This window comes from Leiobunum rupestre, chromosome 6 (assembly GCF_980474605.1).
Source record: "Leiobunum rupestre chromosome 6, qqLeiRupe1.1.hap1, whole genome shotgun sequence".
In the NCBI taxonomy this organism is placed as follows: Eukaryota; Metazoa; Arthropoda; class Arachnida; order Opiliones; family Sclerosomatidae; genus Leiobunum; species Leiobunum rupestre.
In genome coordinates this window covers 51480127-51496150 of record NC_143389.1, presented here as the reverse complement: position 1 = coordinate 51496150, position 16024 = coordinate 51480127, and the positions used below count along the sequence as shown (strand labels likewise).

The following is a 16024-nucleotide window of genomic DNA, read 5'->3' as shown; positions in this document are numbered from 1 at the left end:
CAGAATAGTCCAACCTTTGCGCCAATTAGTGTTACGACTTGATAAAACCAATATATATGTATATACATATATAAGTTCTTGATAAAACTAATTTGCACACATAATTATATTGGAAACAATATTAATTTAATCTAATTTGTACCAGTAATCGCTAAAGTACATAAAAAAGATTTTATTCTCAGATAAATACCGAGGGGCTGATAACTCCCTGTAATAGGTGTACCAACTTGTAGCTTTGACTGTACTAAAGTGATTACGTAACTAATTACAGAATTCACATTGCCAAAGGCTGTATTCAGTTTCATATGCCTGTAATCGGTGTACACAATTTTAGGAAGTGGTTAGCCCCTCGATAAATACTGATAACAGTTTAAAACCGTGTATAATAGCAACTCTATCATTGTCACCTGTATTATGAAAAGCCCTCAGTTATTAGAGTCTAGAGATGGCCATGAATCTATCCGATTTTTTTAAATGCGTTTTCATTGGAGAGCGTGGTGCCATCTATTAATGACAAAGGAAGCTAAAATTCAAAATAGTACATCCCTATCTCAAAGGGAAGTGGAGGGTTGACTCCTAGGCAGCCTCCGTGGTGGGACAACCACTGCTCAGACAAAGCCAAGGCAGTCCAACGGGTCTGTTGCTGGACCTGGTCGCCTACAAGAAGGAAAGGGCCCTTTACAAAAGGCTGTCCCGGAGACGAAACGAAACAGCTGGAGGGCCTACTGCGACAAGCTTCATGCGCATACACCGCTGACTCAAGTCTGGTCCCATGTCAGGTGGTTCAAGACTGGCAGTAGTCTCAGAAAACGTTTAACATAAAAAAACGAAGATGAAGTAATCACGGATCAGCAGAAGGTTGCGGATTGTCTGGCTATTTCAGCCGGCGCCGATATCCCATCCCGAACCGGTCCTTAGGCCGGATCAGGTTTATGTTCCAGAACTACTTTTGGCGACACGCCCAACCCGTTACAACGCTCCGTTTTGCGTCATCTCAGGATTACATAACACTTCTCTGGGAGTAGACAACGTGTCGAATTTAATAATCAAAAACACCACTCCTGCGTTCCGTAGGGCACTCCTGACTCTCTACAACGATTTTTGGGAAGCGGGAATCATGCCCACGAGGTGGAAACAAGCCATCTTGCACCCAATCTTGAAACCGGGAAAGTCTCCCACCGATGCGACCTCTTACAGAAATATCTCTCTGCTTCCGAACCTTGGGAAGATATAAGAAAAACTGGTTCTTGCCCGGCTGGTTTGGTTCTTGGAGACTAACCACGTTCTTCCACAAGAACAATCCGGCTTCCGGAAGGGCCGTCGACAAACAGACAACGCAATCAGGCGTGTTACGGCGACCCAATACGGCAAGGCCACAGGTCAGTATTTTCTTGCAGTTTTCGTAGACCTTAAGAACGCTTTCGGTAGCGTCTTTCACAAATCGCTTCTATATAAACTCCAAAGCTACGGCCTCGAGGGCAATCTCCTCCGTTGAGTGGCAAGTTTCCTGGAGAACCGGACGTCTAAAGCCAAGCTAGAGTTAATGGTGAGTTATCAATGCCTTTTACTGTTACGAGAGGCGTTCCCCAGGGAAGCTCTATCAGTCCAATACTCTTTAGCGTCATGCTGGACGGGATCTCCCGGCTTTGTCCTAGAGCGATTTGACAAGGGGTGCACGCAGATGATATCGCAACTGGATTAGTGGTCGGAGTCTTCGCATTCTGTACGACTATGCAAATCACTCTGGATAATATTTCAGCCTACGGAGTCACATGGGGCCTCAACTTCCAGCCACTCAAATTCCAGTACATAGCCATCTCCAAAGCGAAACAGATCCCACTAGGTCTCACTCTCAACCTAAAAAGCACCCTCCTGACACACGTGCCCTCCTACACGTACTTAGGAGTAGTAATTGATGATGGCCTTTTATGGAAATCACTTATCGAGTCCCTCATTTCATCTTCGATGATGCGTTTAAACCTCTTGCGGGTAGTCTCAGCGACTACTTGGGGGGGGGGGGGGGGCGTGGCGTTCTACAGCTTCTATACACCCACCTAACCCGCTCTCGATTGGACTATTCCAGCCCTCTCTATGCGTCAGCGTCGGCAACCCTGCTCACCAAGTTGGATAAAACCCAAAATGCGGCTCTTCGAGTTATTTTGGGAATTCCGTCATCTACGCCTATCAGGTTGATGGAAGCCGAGGCAGCTATTCAACCGCTGAGTTCTAGGAGATACCTCTTAAACTTACTTACTTTGGCTCCGTGCGGTGCTGTTGATAATCCGGATTTCTATCCAGCTCTCATGAGATCTTGGAGCACCACTTTTCTCTGGGCAGGCTCCCCTTTCTTCTCCAGGCGTGGCGATTGGCTCGGGTTCACAATCTAACCTGGCTATTCCACTCCACCAGGCGGCACATTCCCCTCAAGTCAACCCCACCATGAGAACCTCCAACAGCGACGATTGTGCCGCGGTGGCTCACAGCTCCCAAAGAGGATCATAGTTCGGACGCACTCCGCCAGATTTTCTTCGCGACTCTCGAACCTTACGACACACTGACGGCTAACTCGCGCCGGACTCGGAAGTGGCAGGTGCGGCTTTCGCGATTCCTGCTCTGAAAGTCGGTGCGAAATCGTTCTTGGATTCCGGGCACCCCATCAATAGGATTGAGTTGTTCGCTATCCAAATGGCTCTTTCTTACGCGTTGTCTCATCTCCACGGGCCTCTAGTAATCTGCTCGGATTCAAAAAGCGCCCTTACTCTACTTTTTTTGCGTGCTGCTGATCCAGTGCTTCAACTAATTCATGCCCTCTGCGACGAGTACTCTAGTTCCATAACTCTGTTGTGGTGTGTGGCACATGTGGGAATACCGTGAAACGAATTGGCGGACAGTCTTGCAGGGAATACTAAAATCCCGCGCCCTGGGCGGATTGACTTCCTCCTTCCCTCTACTCTAGCGGAGTTAAAGAGTGCATGTGGACGGGTTATTACCTCGGAATGGACACGGCACTGGCTCTCTCTCGCGGGTCCCTGGCCTCTTCGCGATGCGAAGCTCAGTCCTGTATCTCGTGCTATTATGCGCGTTAATCTTACGCGGCGGGATGACACCCTGCTAGCGAGGCTCGATTGCGGCAGACTTTCTACCAAGGCTTTGCTACATCGTTTTCGGCTGAGCCCCACCGACTCCTGTATTCGGTATGGCATGCGTGAGGATGCCTCCCATATTAAGGCAGATGGCGCTATATTTCCTAACCTCGAAGCATATAGGAAAAGACTAATATTTGCATAGGGGATCTTATAGGGTGTTGAATAAATTCAATGTTTATTTTATTCTAATTAGAGTGTAACTTTTAAAATTGGACGAAAGGTGACGGAATGAAGTATTTTAAACGGACTTCAATCCCCACCCCCCCACACCCACAGCTCTCCCTTGAAAATCCCTTTAAACTATCTACCGATATGCATTCTCGAAGTCAAACAAATGTAGAATGCAAGAAATTAGTTGAAAGTTGTAGGAAGTAAACTAGCTAGGGTGGGATCAAAGAGTATGGAGGAAATAGAGATAAAACAACCGGGAGAGACCCGCAACGAAACTTTCACCACCGAGGGGGTTGACAATGGGGAAAAACATCTGTAAGCCGAGCTTAAAAATGGGATACGGCAACTTCAAATGTATTTTACAAAACCTTGAATAGGGAAAGTGATTTTTAGGCCCATGGATAAATTCTTTAAACACATTATCCGAACGTTTTAGGTTTCTAAGTCTAGCAAATTTTAAATGAACCCAATTTCACCAAACGCTGTTTTGCACAGTAACTCCGTACAACAGTGGCGCAGACAAGGGGGGATTTCCGGGTCCATACCCCCCTTCGGCCTACCTTTGACTGTACTAAATTTTCACCCTCTTCTCGACCCCCCTCTTAACATTCACATACAGCGACCCCCCCTTGACGAATTTCTTGCTACGCCACTGCCGTACAAATAGGCGCTTAATTAAATCATCCTCCAAGAAAATCGCCAAGAAGTAATATTTCCGAGAGTCAGGACCCGAAAATTATTGTTTATATAGTGCTTGTTGAAATAATGGTAACTTTTCACCTGTAAACAGAACGTCGTGTTTTTGCCAAGCCTTAATATATCTAAAAAGCTACCTGGTTAAAAGGGAACGCTTGTTGCTGCTGTAAAGCTGAAATTTCTTCATCATTTTACACTATATAAACAGTGACTTGCAGGTCCTGTCTCTCGGAAATATTACTTCTTGGCGATTTACTTTAAGATGTTTTATTTAAAGGGGCTCCAAAGTTCGGTGGTAAAAATAAAATAAAATTGAGCATGCTTTTCATTCCCCCCAACCCCTCACTCGGTCTTGGCAGAGGCGGGCAGAGTCAACCCTAAATTTCGCACTTTACTGACTTTACACACATTTTGCCACCGAACTTTGGAGCCCCTTTAAGCGCCTATGAAGGGCCGATTTTGTACTGGGAGAAAGTTACTTCTCTTTAGCTCGATCCACAAAACATTTCCGGGGTTGCGCGTTTCAAATTACTTGAAATTTTCTGAAAAATACAACTTCACCGGGCCCTTAGATTGAGCCTGTTGATGATAAATCGACGTTTCGCGGGCTTACGTTCGGAGTGTACTTACCACCACCATCAAGGCGATATGGTTAAGCAGCTAGGACGTACACAAACTGGTGGTATTAAAGGGGCTCCAAAGTTCGGTGGCAAAAAAAAAGAAAATTGAGCATGCTTTTCCTTCCCCCCAACCCCTCACTCGGCCTTGGCAAAGGCGGGTAGAGTCAACCGTAAATTTCGCACTTTACTGACTTTACACAGCCGGGAGTAGTGGCTCACTCCTGTAATCCCAAGCGTCTGGGAGGCAGAGTTTGTGGAAGGCCATGTGAGGCCGATCACCAATCCCCCAACGGGTGGTCGGGATACTTCCGCCACGGGTGTCCCCACCCCTGTCCCCACGTATCCCCCCGTTGGCGTGGCCGTTACACATATCTCACCCTGATTACTCAGTTATTGTGTGTGTGCAGGTGTCTAAGGCCTAGGGTCGGCACCGATGTGTGTGAATCTAAAAAAAAACACTGACTTTACACACATTTTTCCACCGAACTTTGGAGCCCCTTTAAAGGGAATAGAACCTCCATCACGTTCTTTATGGAAGACCCCATCAATTTCCTTTATTCCCTTCACAATCAGCGATTATCAGCGCCGCAGGTGTTAAAAGCCATGGGAGGCAGCGGACAATATTGGAACCCTCGGAGGGCGACAGAAATACGAGAGGTTATATTCCCTTTAATGTCCCAAGGATTCTATATTTTTAGAAGGATACTAAGTGATGGCGTTTTCACGCCGGGAAGAAAACGCGCGACTGCGCAGTAGCTCCTTCCAAAAATTACCCAGCCAAGGTCATCAAATATCGCTACCGTGAAGGCGCTAAAGCCCATTATTTTCGCCGTTGAACGATTTGGCCTTGGAGGTGAGTAAAAGCGGTAAAAGTGACGTCACTCTTTTGTAAAACTCCACGCTCTTCCCGCCATCCCGTTTATACAGGGGAACCTAGTAACTTCCTATCCTTCTAAAAATATAGAATCCTTTATTCCTTGAATGTCCCTACTGTTACCTTAGTAGCAACATGTTGTCGCTTTTTTCTTTTGACTGCTCTTCATAGCGCTCCATTTTCATGTTCCAGGTGCGGACCGTGAGTGTTCCATTTGCTGCTTCCGAGCGCTTCGAAATCGATGGATCGAGATTCGCTCTCGGAGATAGTTTTTTTCATGCTCCAAGCCTCCAACCATTACAACGCGCTCGATCCGCTTTTAAAATAAAGCGCTCCCCTCTTCAAAATAATATTCCACCTATGACCTATCTCGGGGAGGTATCTGAGCTCAATATGGAATAAACTATAAAATTAAATCCGACACGTTAGTAATAGATCTGAAGTGCGGGACGCATATTTACGAACCTTGGATCTGAAGTAACCGAATGATATTAACATAAAGAACACATTTTTTTTCAATAATATAAAAAAAAAATGAAACCGGAACTAGCTTTCTGCTCTTGAACTTAAAAACTAGAGAAGATGAAAGACATGACCACGTCTTTAATGTATTTAAGTGGTGTCAGATTTTGTTAAGGTAAATATGATTAATTTCAATATATAGCTATGATTGTTATTTTATTTTCTTTTCTTTTATTGACATTTGAAGGGAATGTTAATGCGCAGAAAGGGAAAAGTCAATCTAAAAAACACTTTTGTTTTAAGCCTTGGGTCTTTCCATCTGCTTTTGCTGACAGAACAATGTAGTATCAACACTGTTCTTCAAAAAATTTGCTACCCTTCGTAAATATCTGTTATAACTCGACACAAAATGATATATACGGCCTCATATTTTGTTACGTAAATAAATTGAATAAACCAAAATGCTGCTTAAAACTTCAAGAACCATTGCGTTATGTGCGATGGCTAATTTTATTAATGCCGCAGATAGAATCATAATGCCAATTGCTATAATACCAATGACCGATCAATATAAGTGGAATCTCTATTGGCAAGGATGGATTCTAAGTGCATTTGCATTTGGCTACATTTCTAGTCAGGTATATATCTGGTCTTGTTAAATATAACGCTAATTGATTGTATCTAATATTTTGAAATTTCAGATATTCGGAGCCAGTGCTGCATCGAGATTTGGTGGAAAGGCTGTTTTAACAAGCGCGGTCTTCCTTTGGTCATTGTCAACTATAATAACCCCTTTAGTTTCCTCTTCCCTCTCAACCTTGATTATCTGTCGAGTTCTCTTAGGATTTGGGGAGGGCTTAGGACTCCCCACAATTTTTCATATCTTTGCACATTGTGTACCTGTTGAGGAGAGATCTCGAGCATTTAGCTATCTGGTAGCATTTGGAACAATTGGCCAGACTGTTGCTGCATTGGTATTTAAACTTTAGTTTCATAGTTTTATTGTACTTTGTGTTAATTGATTTTGTTTAATAACATTCTATTTCTAGGTATGCCCTCACATTCCATGGCCCTGGATGTTCTATTCATTTGGAAGTCTCGGTGTCGTATGGGTGTTACTTTGGTTTCTCTTCTTTTCAGAAATACCAAAAACACCAGGTGGTGATGATTCACTACCACTTGTCTTTCCTAAAGTAGGAGTTTTCTCAAAAAGTAGTGATGACCATTCCTATTATTTAACACCCTAATTTCTTTCAGGTAACAAATCCAAATGTGCGTTGGACTGAGTTCATAGCTCATTGGCCACTGTGGGCTATTTATGTGGCTCACTTCTCTATGAACTGGTCAAACTATTTTATAATGCAGTGGCTGCCAACATATTTAGCGAGAAGTCTTGGTTTGTATATTTGAAATTTTCAACAGTAAGTGTAATTTTGTTTAAAAATGAACCTTTATGTAGGTGCCAACAAAGAGGACATCAGTGTTACTGCCGTGCCTTACGTGATAAACTCTTTATTTGGTGTTGGTAAGGGAATATTTAATATTTTTACTAAATATGGATTTTGTTCTATTTGAGTGTTTTGTTTCGCAGTGGCTGGTCATTTTGCGGACAATCTAATAATCAAACGTAGATGGACTGTCTTATCAGTAAGAAGACTAATGACGTGTATTGGACTTGTTGGGCCCGGGGTTTTCCTACTGTGTTTTTGCGCAGTTAATAGCCTTATGGCTGCTGTTGTGTACGTTTCAGAGCTTTTTTTAAAAATGTTATTGGATGGTAATTTGTAATGTGTACTTGTGTTTTTAGATTTATTTCTATTTCTATGGGACTTTGCGCATCAAATGCTGCCGGCCATCTTAGTAATCATGCTGATGTAGCTCCTAATCATGCAGGAATTACATTTGCAATTTCAAATACTCTGGTAATATGCTTTGTTAATGTATTTAGCAGCATTTGTGTGGTGACTTGGACTTTCTTTCATTTATGAATAGGCTACAATACCAGGAATATTATGTGGACCTTTAACTGCTGAATTGGTTACCCAGTCTCATGGAAGATGGTTTCCAGTTTTTGTTTTAGCAGCGGGAGTTAATTTTGTCGGTGCGATTGTTTATGTAAGTCAAAGTTCGGCGAGCCAAGCACTTTGATTTTAGATATTGTGGAACCTTTACATTTTTAAAAGTACTGATTATGATAATCACGACTTGTATAAAAAATTGCGGTTAATTGATCGCGGACATTTGTTGAAATGAATTAGTGAGGAGTTTTATGTTCAGTGATATATATTTAATCACCAAGTTTAATAAAATTACGGGGAGAGACCCTTTAAAAAATTTTCATAGGTTTTATTCAATTTTATTCTATTTCAAATAGAAGGAATATCACTAGTAATGTTGACAAAACTAATATTTACAAATTCTATTTACAGAAGTATTTAGAAAATAAATATACTAAATTTTAAGGAAACTAAACTGTGAAACTCTCTCCACAACCACATGTTCCTTTCACATTAGGGTTGTTAAAAACAAATTCACTAGACAATTTATTTTCTACATAGTCCATTTCAGTACCCAATAAGGTTAGCTGGGCTTTAGCATCAATTAAAACGCAAATGTCTGAAAAGTAAATTTCATTAGATGATATTAATTTTTTAGTTCAAAATATTACCATCTTGTTTGACAACTTCATCTAATTTTCCTCTTTCTGTTGCATAATCCAAAGTATAACTTAATCCACTGCAACCACGCTGTTTTACACCAACTCTTAAACCAATCTATATAAATATATATTTAAAATTAATGTTTATGTAGATTGAAAATTGAAAACTTTTTTAATACCGCTTCTGGTTTTTTAGTCAATATTTCTTTTATTTTAGATATAGCAGCTGGTGTCTGCAAAGAAAATAAGGTGTTAACACTTATCTCCAAATATTGGATTTATTGAAATCATAATCTGAGTAACCCTGAGTTCAACCATGGGTGGTTTAACTCTGGGAGGGAGGTGAATCAAGTTTTAGATGCACTTCTGCCCTCCCTACCTAACATGCCTCTTTCGTGTAGAAGATGCGCATGTAGGGCCGGTCCTGATTGATTTTCCAAAATTTCTGAAACTATTTAATAGTTTGAATGGTTTAATCGCAATTACCAAGACTAAAGCAGATCTTGAAGGAAATTTCCTAGTTTTGGCGACAGCGCGAACCGAAGCAATTACGGTACTAGACATATTTAATTTCTAGAATTGTAGCAGACGGCTGAGATAAATTTTCATAAGCAGGCAGGGCTGTAAACTCATCAATTAAAAATTATATAACATTCGGATAAATATTAACGTGTTATACTTATACACAACATAAATATATTTTTTCTCTATTTTTTAATACAAAATAGTAAAATTAGTGAAAACGTTTTAAAGCAGATTGAAAGCTTTCAAAATTATAGGAATTTTAGAAAATCTGGCAGAGCTGTTGACGTTTCAGCGGAAGGATACACAAAAATAGGGTTGCCGACTCGGTGGCCGATTGTATTAAATTTATACGTAATTCGAAATTCGCTTTATTTTACTCGTATTTGATGTTATAAAAACCCCCAGATTTTTAAAAACTAAAATAAAATCTTTTAGTTCGATAATAAACATTTTTTAAATGCTGCAAAAGTAGGCCTAGTTACTATACATTAGGTAGTGATTAGGTTTACGCGTGCGCCTACAGCGAAGAAAGTAGGGTTGCGGTATTTTATCGTTTCATAGTGAGAGAGAGAGAGCGCTAGTCGGTTTCGGCTATTTCGTGGTGTACTTCTGAGTTTCCTTAAATTGATATTGTATTATTATAAAAGTTTGATATTTTTACCTTATAAGCTCAAAAAATGGATGAAGAATACGATGCTATAGTCCTCGGAACCGGGCTAAAGGTATTTCGAATTCTATTTCTCTATATATTAATACGCCTGGTAACAAAAAGCCAAGGCTTACAATTTAGCTTAACCCTAATGTGGGCGAAACGATCATTCTATTTTGCGATTTGTCAGTTTTTGGGCCTTGTCATTCGATTAACCGTATTTTACTTTAAACTATAATTTTTCTTATTTTACTTCGGAGTGCTCTCCGAGTGCTAGCCCACTCGGATTACTAAAGTATTGCAATCTGATTTAGAATTTTAGAAATGGAACATGAAAGTCATCTGTGGACTTAAAATTCTACAAATAAAATGTTACCTTTCTGAATCCCTAGTTAGTGAAAGGTTCGGTAAATAGTGTATGAAGTGAAATTTTAATCTTACGGAAATATTTTAGTTTTGAGAAGTTTTGGAAATAAAATAATCGGTTTTCATTGAATCGAGAACACCTTTTCAATAACCATCATTGGGACTAGGACTGGGATAATCATTAGCAATATTTTTTCCATAATTTTTTTCTGTATGTATAACAGTTTTTTTAATAGTATTTTGGTATTAGTATTATAAGTATATAATGTACCGCTTATGAGTGTAGTATTCATCTAGCCCTTAAAAATTAAATGTATTTCTGAAGCACTTTTTAATGGGCGTGAATTTCCCATCATATATATATATATATAGTGGATATGTACAGTGCATCAGAACTCCAAATGTATTGCATGTATTATTCCACCCAACTATGAAATCTAAGAATTATACTTCTGGATATTTACTTATTTATAAACATATTCTAGTCTGTAATAGTTTTGAAAAATCAGATGACTATTCTTAACATTGGCAAAAAGAGATAAATTCTCTTGTAATCTTTTGGTATTATTTATAGAATTGGTTTTAAAAGCACCTTTTTGATGTTTTCAATAAATTTGTTTGGAGTTTAATATCTAGGGTAGGGGCGTGGAACTTAACAATTATTAATGGGAATAGGGAGCTAACAGTTCTACGTCTCACGATGTCACCCATGCTTTTTCCTATTGAAAAAAAAATTCTACCCAACATGGCGGCCAAAGCCAAAGTTACGGAGTGTTAGTTCCCTATGTTATCTTTATGTATGGCTTTCGTAGATAGTTTTTCCTTCAATTTTTTTTTGGTATTATTGAGTAGATTTATTTCTTTTCAGTCACGCTTTGCATTAGTTTTTCTTAACCATATTTAAAAATTTTAATTGAAAGGAACTTTCTTACAGTGTACTAGATATTTCCTTGTTCTAAATTATTTTAGGAGTAGTTTAAATTAATCAAAATATTTATGAACCATTAGAATAGTGTCATCAGTTAAATTAATCCTGTATTTATTTACCTGTTATCTGTACAAAGAGAAGCACTCCCTTATTTAGGAAGACGCCTTCATTAATGGAGTTTGGGAAACTCAATGGTTTCATGAAAAAAATACAATGATATTGTTTAATATCAGCTTCTGATAGAAATGTTTTAAGAAATTTAGCTGCCAGTTGCCTTTCACGTGGCCATCTTTTGATTAAGCATTGAAGTTGGCTATAATATAACTATTGAGCCAACACTATCTTAATCAACAAATGGTACAATTTTCTGGGTTCTAAGATTTAATATTTATTTTAAGGAATGCATATTAAGTGGAATGCTCTCTGTGAGTGGGAAAAAGGTACTGCATATGGACAGAAACAAATATTATGGAGGAGAAAGCGCATCTATAACTCCTTTGGAGGAACTCTTTGTCAAATTTAACATTCCCTCAGCTCAAGTCGAAGAATACGGCCGTTCTAGAGACTGGAATGTTGACCTTATTCCCAAGTTTCTGATGGCCAATGGCAAGTTATATTTTCCCTTTCAACTATTCAAATCTCGTTGGCTATTCAGTGAGAAATATTTTGGGTTTCTTATTGATTAGGGCAACTGGTTAAACTTCTGATTCACACGGGAGTGACTCGATATCTCGAATTTAAGTCGGTAGAAGGTAGTTATGTCTACAAAGGAGGCAAAATCTACAAAGTTCCCGCAGATGAAAAGGAAGCTCTTGCATCCAGTGAGTATTTTGAATACATAGTATTGCAGATAGCATTTCAATTTTTAAACACTCATCTCCACCTAATTTTGTCAATTTAATTTATAAGATTTGATGGGTATGTTTGAAAAGAGAAGGTTTAGGAATTTCTTGATCTACGTCCAAGAGTTCACCGTTGAGGATCCGAAGACGTGGAAGGAAGTTGATCCTAATGTAACAACTTCAGCGCAGCTTTATGAAAAGTTTGGTCTTGATAAAGATACTGCCGATTTCACTGGCCACGCACTGGCTCTGTACAGAGATGATGAGTTAGTATAAAGCATTTATACCCTTCTTGCTTCTTTTTAAAATAAAGCATAATCTACTTCTTAGTTACTTGGCCAAGCCATGTCACGAATTGATTCAACGAGTCAGGCTGTATAGCGATTCATTGGCTCGTTATGGGAAAAGCCCTTATTTGTACCCGCTGTATGGCTTGGGAGAATTGCCTCAAGGATTTGCCAGGCTGAGTGCTATTTACGGTGGAACGTACATGCTTGACAAGCCTATAGATGAAATTGTTATGGAAAATGGCAAAGTTGTAGGTGTTCGCTCTGGTGATGAAACTGCCAAATGCAAACAAGTCTATTGCGACCCATCTTATGTTTCTGATAAAGTCAAAAAAGTTGGGCAGGTTATTCGTTGCATTTGCTTATTAAACCATCCCATTCCTAACACGAAAGATGCTCTTTCGTGTCAGATAATCATTCCCCAGAAACAAGTTGGAAGAAAATCTGGTAAATTTCTTTGAATTTAAATATTTTGAATTTATTATTTTAATTATATTTTCTATATATGCTTTTTGTCAGATATCTATGTTTCAATGGTTTCCTATACTCATCAAGTAGCTGCGAAAAATTGGTTTATTGCCATGGTTAGTACCACAGTAGAGACTGAAAACCCTGAAGTTGAAATAAAACCTGGTCTCGATCTTTTGGGTCCTATTAAACAAAAGTAAACTTAATTAATTTTTTTGGTTTGATTTTTGTGAAAACTAACCATATTTACTTCCCAATAGATTTTCTTGTACCAGCGACGTATTTTTGCCTACTGATGAAGGAAAAGACAGCCAGGTATCTTACTTCTTTCCCTATATTATACCTATTATATCTTTACTTTATTTTACTTTTCCTTATTAGATATTTATTTCCGGCTCGTACGATGCCACCACTCATTTTGAGACCACGTGCTTGGATGTTCTTGATATCTTCCGACGTGCCACTGGCGAAGATTTTGACTTTTCTAAAGTAAAGCATGATTTGGGAGACGAACAAGAACAGTAATTCGTGTTTAACAATATAGAAACAAAATATAACCAAAAAATAAAACAAGAGACCCACAAATGTAATTTTCCTTAAAAAAAATCTCTAAACTTTTCTTATTTAAGCATTTGTAAATTTTTCATTTTGTATCTGGCTTGGCCTTTAACATCAAATAGGTATGCGTAATCCTAAATTTTTCACACCAAACTGGAAGGTTTGGTTTTTGAGAAATTGGTAAGGTAAAAAACCTAAAAAAATTTGTATTTCCTTTGCTGTTATAGTTAACGCAAATTGCTATGCACATAATTTCTCTATGGTTCCAATTTCAATCAAACAAAATGTGTAATTTCTATAATTTATCTGAGGACCAATATGCGTAATTGTTTAAGAATTTAAGAAGGCAAAAACTCCCAAATTTTTAGAAAACTTTTTTCCCAAGGTGTAATTTAAGGTATTAAGAATAAAACAAATTTCTAAGTTATATACATTGTTCTATTCCTTTTTTTAAAAAGAAACTGAAACAAGCAAATTATGTTCCTTGTTTTATAATAAACAAGTACGCTTTTGAAACATTGAAAAAATGTAATTGAGGAATTTTTTATTAATATAAAGGAAGTGTTTAAATGTGCTTCAAAATATATTGGAATATGTGATCATGAAATGCATCGCGTTGAACAGCTTGAAAAATAAAACAACTTAAACTTGAAACATTTTATAGCCTCAATCAGTTCTGTTAATTAACATTGACCACTTTATCTTTCAATCGAACATAAAGTAGATCAATTTATAATGGCAGCATCAACTGTGGCGTCCAAATCACAAGGATTGACTTATTCCAAAGAAAACAGAAGAAAAGAAATTTCATTTTTGGGATATGTTAGAGCTAGTGACAACTGGTGCGTCTGGTTTATTGCAAAAAGGGATACAGAGCTAATAACTTAAAATGTGTTTTAAGTACGAATTTGAAATTTTAAGGTTGTATCTAGTTTCTCATGAAAATTTTGATTCCTTAAAACTAGTAGTTTTATATTTTAGGGAAAAAGAAATTGCTACATTGGGGCTCTGTTAGGTTGTAAGTACTGCAATGTTGGTTGAGGTACTGGGTCCGTAGCAGAGTGGCCATAGAGGAATACTATTCCTCCATGGTGTGGCCAAGTATAAATAACTAAACCTCCATACTCAAGAGAATAATTATCCGATTTCCTCCTAAACTGATAGAGAGATCCTCCTACCTATTTCCTTCTGGTTATACTTATCGAAAAACTACTAGAATGGGAGAATAGTTCTCACCAGTCGCCAGAGTCAAGGTGTTGCGCGCCTTACCTTACAAAAACCTTATTCAAGATCATTCGAAAATTCAAAAGTTGTAAGGATATAGTTGTTAACTAGTAGGACTTTCAAAAATAATTAATATGTGTTAAAACATACATTTCAATTAAAATACTAAAGGAACTAAACCTCCATACTCAAGAGAATAATTATCCGATTTCCTCCTAAACTGATAGAGAGATCCTCCTATCTATTTCCTTCTGGCTATACTTATCGGAAAACTACTAGAATGGGAGAATAGTTCTCGCCAGTCGCCAGAGTCAAGATCATTCGAAAATTCAAAAGTTGTTAACTAGTAGGACTTTTAAAAATAATTAATATGTGTTAAAACATACATTTCAATTAAAATACTAATATTTATATCAATCAATGACAGAATGACACATTAACGCCTTTTTCGCATTATGAAACAGGTTTTGTACGGTAGTCAAAGAGTCTGACTAACTCTTACTGAATTTTTGCTTCCAACTATCGAAACCTCCTATGAGAGTCTACCTCCTGTTTTTCCTCCAAAGTTCCTAACTTTTTCCTAGAAATAGGAGCACTACGTAGGCCCAAATGGCCCACCACTCTAGGAGTATTAAAGGGCCACACCGGCGTTTGAAAAAATTCGACCCGGATTTACCACGTGGTAACAGATACGCCAATCATATTCTAGAAATTCAAACGCCGGAGTGTCCCTTTAAATACTTCCGTACTAGCATCACCTAACAATGTCGACATAACCAAGAGATTATATATCGATACACTTAGAATTAATAATAGCGTTTTCCATTTGAATCCTCGAGATTCGCTGCGAATCCGTCCCTGACGTAATAGACGCTTCAATAAAACATCTTCAATGAAATCGCCAAGAAGTAATATTTCCGAGAGCCAGGACGTGCTTGTTACTGCTTGTTGAAATAATAGGCCTTACTGTAATGTTCCGAAGTTTGTTAGCATTATAGAAACAGAGTAGATAACGAAGAAAACGTTTATCTACTTTCTATTCGCGGTTATACAAAAACTTAACCGTTTTCTATTCCTTTAAAAAAAACTACACCCTCTTTTCCGCACGTGATAACATATAACAAAATCATCCACGTGAAATTTAAATTTTAAATGTTTTAGACAAATATATATTAAGATAAGGATATCACATCTCCCCCATTAGAAAGATCAAATATTTTATAGCAAGTACAGAAAATTTCATCAAAATCGGTTAAGTGGTCTTTGAATTATTATAAAAAGAAGTCGAAATGGTGGAAATCGAGTTTTTCGGCGAATTTCCAGACTTCTCGGCACCCATGACGTCAGAAAATGCGAAGCGTATCATTGGCTAATTGTCTGTAATACATTTCTTTACATCTGGGATTAAAAGCAGGTTGATTTAACACCCAGGAAAAAGTCCTACGCAGTAGTAATTGAAATAGGCATACACAAGCCTACGTAGTAGAAAAACGATATGAAACCAAAGGCTCCTCGTAAATTTTTTCTGATAAACGTCGGGTAGCGCGTA

General features: G+C 38.3%; 3 protein-coding genes across 4 annotated transcripts; 2 read left to right on the top strand and 1 right to left on the bottom strand.

Annotated features, from left to right (window-relative positions):
• The first annotated feature begins 6033 nt into the window (after positions 1-6033).
• LOC149941440 (sialin-like) lies at positions 6034-8307 on the top strand. 2 transcript variants are annotated; one of them, XM_090178436.1, is made up of 9 exons: positions 6034-6144; positions 6273-6607; positions 6671-6943; positions 7019-7162; positions 7227-7365; positions 7429-7494; positions 7561-7708; positions 7777-7891; positions 7962-8307. In XM_090178436.1, the coding sequence occupies exons 2-9, from the start codon at positions 6431-6433 to the stop codon at positions 8115-8117; spliced, it is 1218 nt and encodes a 405-aa protein (XP_090034562.1). In that variant the 5' UTR covers positions 6034-6144; positions 6273-6430; the 3' UTR covers positions 8118-8307. The 2 variants fall into 2 exon arrangements, with proteins under 2 accessions (XP_090034562.1, XP_090034561.1); XM_090178435.1 differs by having other exon boundaries at positions 6217-6607.
• On the bottom strand, positions 8279-9336 carry MagR (Iron-sulfur cluster assembly 1 homolog MagR). The gene is made up of 4 exons (XM_090178437.1): positions 9115-9336; positions 8808-8861; positions 8638-8743; positions 8279-8585 (listed from the first exon to the last, which is right to left on the bottom strand). The coding sequence occupies exons 1-4, from the start codon at positions 9190-9192 to the stop codon at positions 8437-8439; spliced, it is 387 nt and encodes a 128-aa protein (XP_090034563.1). The 5' UTR covers positions 9193-9336; the 3' UTR covers positions 8279-8436.
• Positions 9337-9698: 362 nt separating this feature from the next.
• Gdi (GDP dissociation inhibitor) lies at positions 9699-13768 on the top strand. Its single transcript, XM_090178160.1, has 8 exons — positions 9699-9875; positions 11495-11702; positions 11783-11917; positions 12006-12204; positions 12269-12672; positions 12745-12889; positions 12954-13008; positions 13075-13768. Exons 1-8 carry the CDS (start codon positions 9831-9833, stop codon positions 13216-13218), a joined length of 1335 nt encoding a protein of 444 aa, XP_090034286.1. The 5' UTR covers positions 9699-9830; the 3' UTR covers positions 13219-13768.
• Positions 13769-16024: the final 2256 nt, after the last annotated feature.

Coding starts and splice junctions, on each gene's coding strand:
- LOC149941440 (XM_090178436.1), top strand. CDS start 6,431: ATGCTGCTTAAAACTTCAAGAACCATTGCGTTATGTGCGATGGCTAAT. Junction 7,366..7,428: donor ATATTTAGCGAGAAGTCTTG/GTTTGTATATTT, acceptor ACCTTTATGTAG/GTGCCAACAAAGAGGACATC. Junction 7,892..7,961: donor TTGCAATTTCAAATACTCTG/GTAATATGCTTT, acceptor ATTTATGAATAG/GCTACAATACCAGGAATATT.
- MagR (XM_090178437.1), bottom strand. CDS start 9,192: ATGTCTAGTACCGTAATTGCTTCGGTTCGCGCTGTCGCCAAAACTAGG. Junction 8,862..9,114: donor CAAGATCTGCTTTAGTCTTG/GTAATTGCGATT, acceptor TTTTCTTTGCAG/ACACCAGCTGCTATATCTAA. Junction 8,744..8,807: donor TGACTAAAAAACCAGAAGCG/GTATTAAAAAAG, acceptor ATATTTATATAG/ATTGGTTTAAGAGTTGGTGT.
- Gdi (XM_090178160.1), top strand. CDS start 9,831: ATGGATGAAGAATACGATGCTATAGTCCTCGGAACCGGGCTAAAG. Junction 9,876..11,494: donor TCCTCGGAACCGGGCTAAAG/GTATTTCGAATT, acceptor ATTTATTTTAAG/GAATGCATATTAAGTGGAAT. Junction 13,009..13,074: donor ATGAAGGAAAAGACAGCCAG/GTATCTTACTTC, acceptor TTTCCTTATTAG/ATATTTATTTCCGGCTCGTA.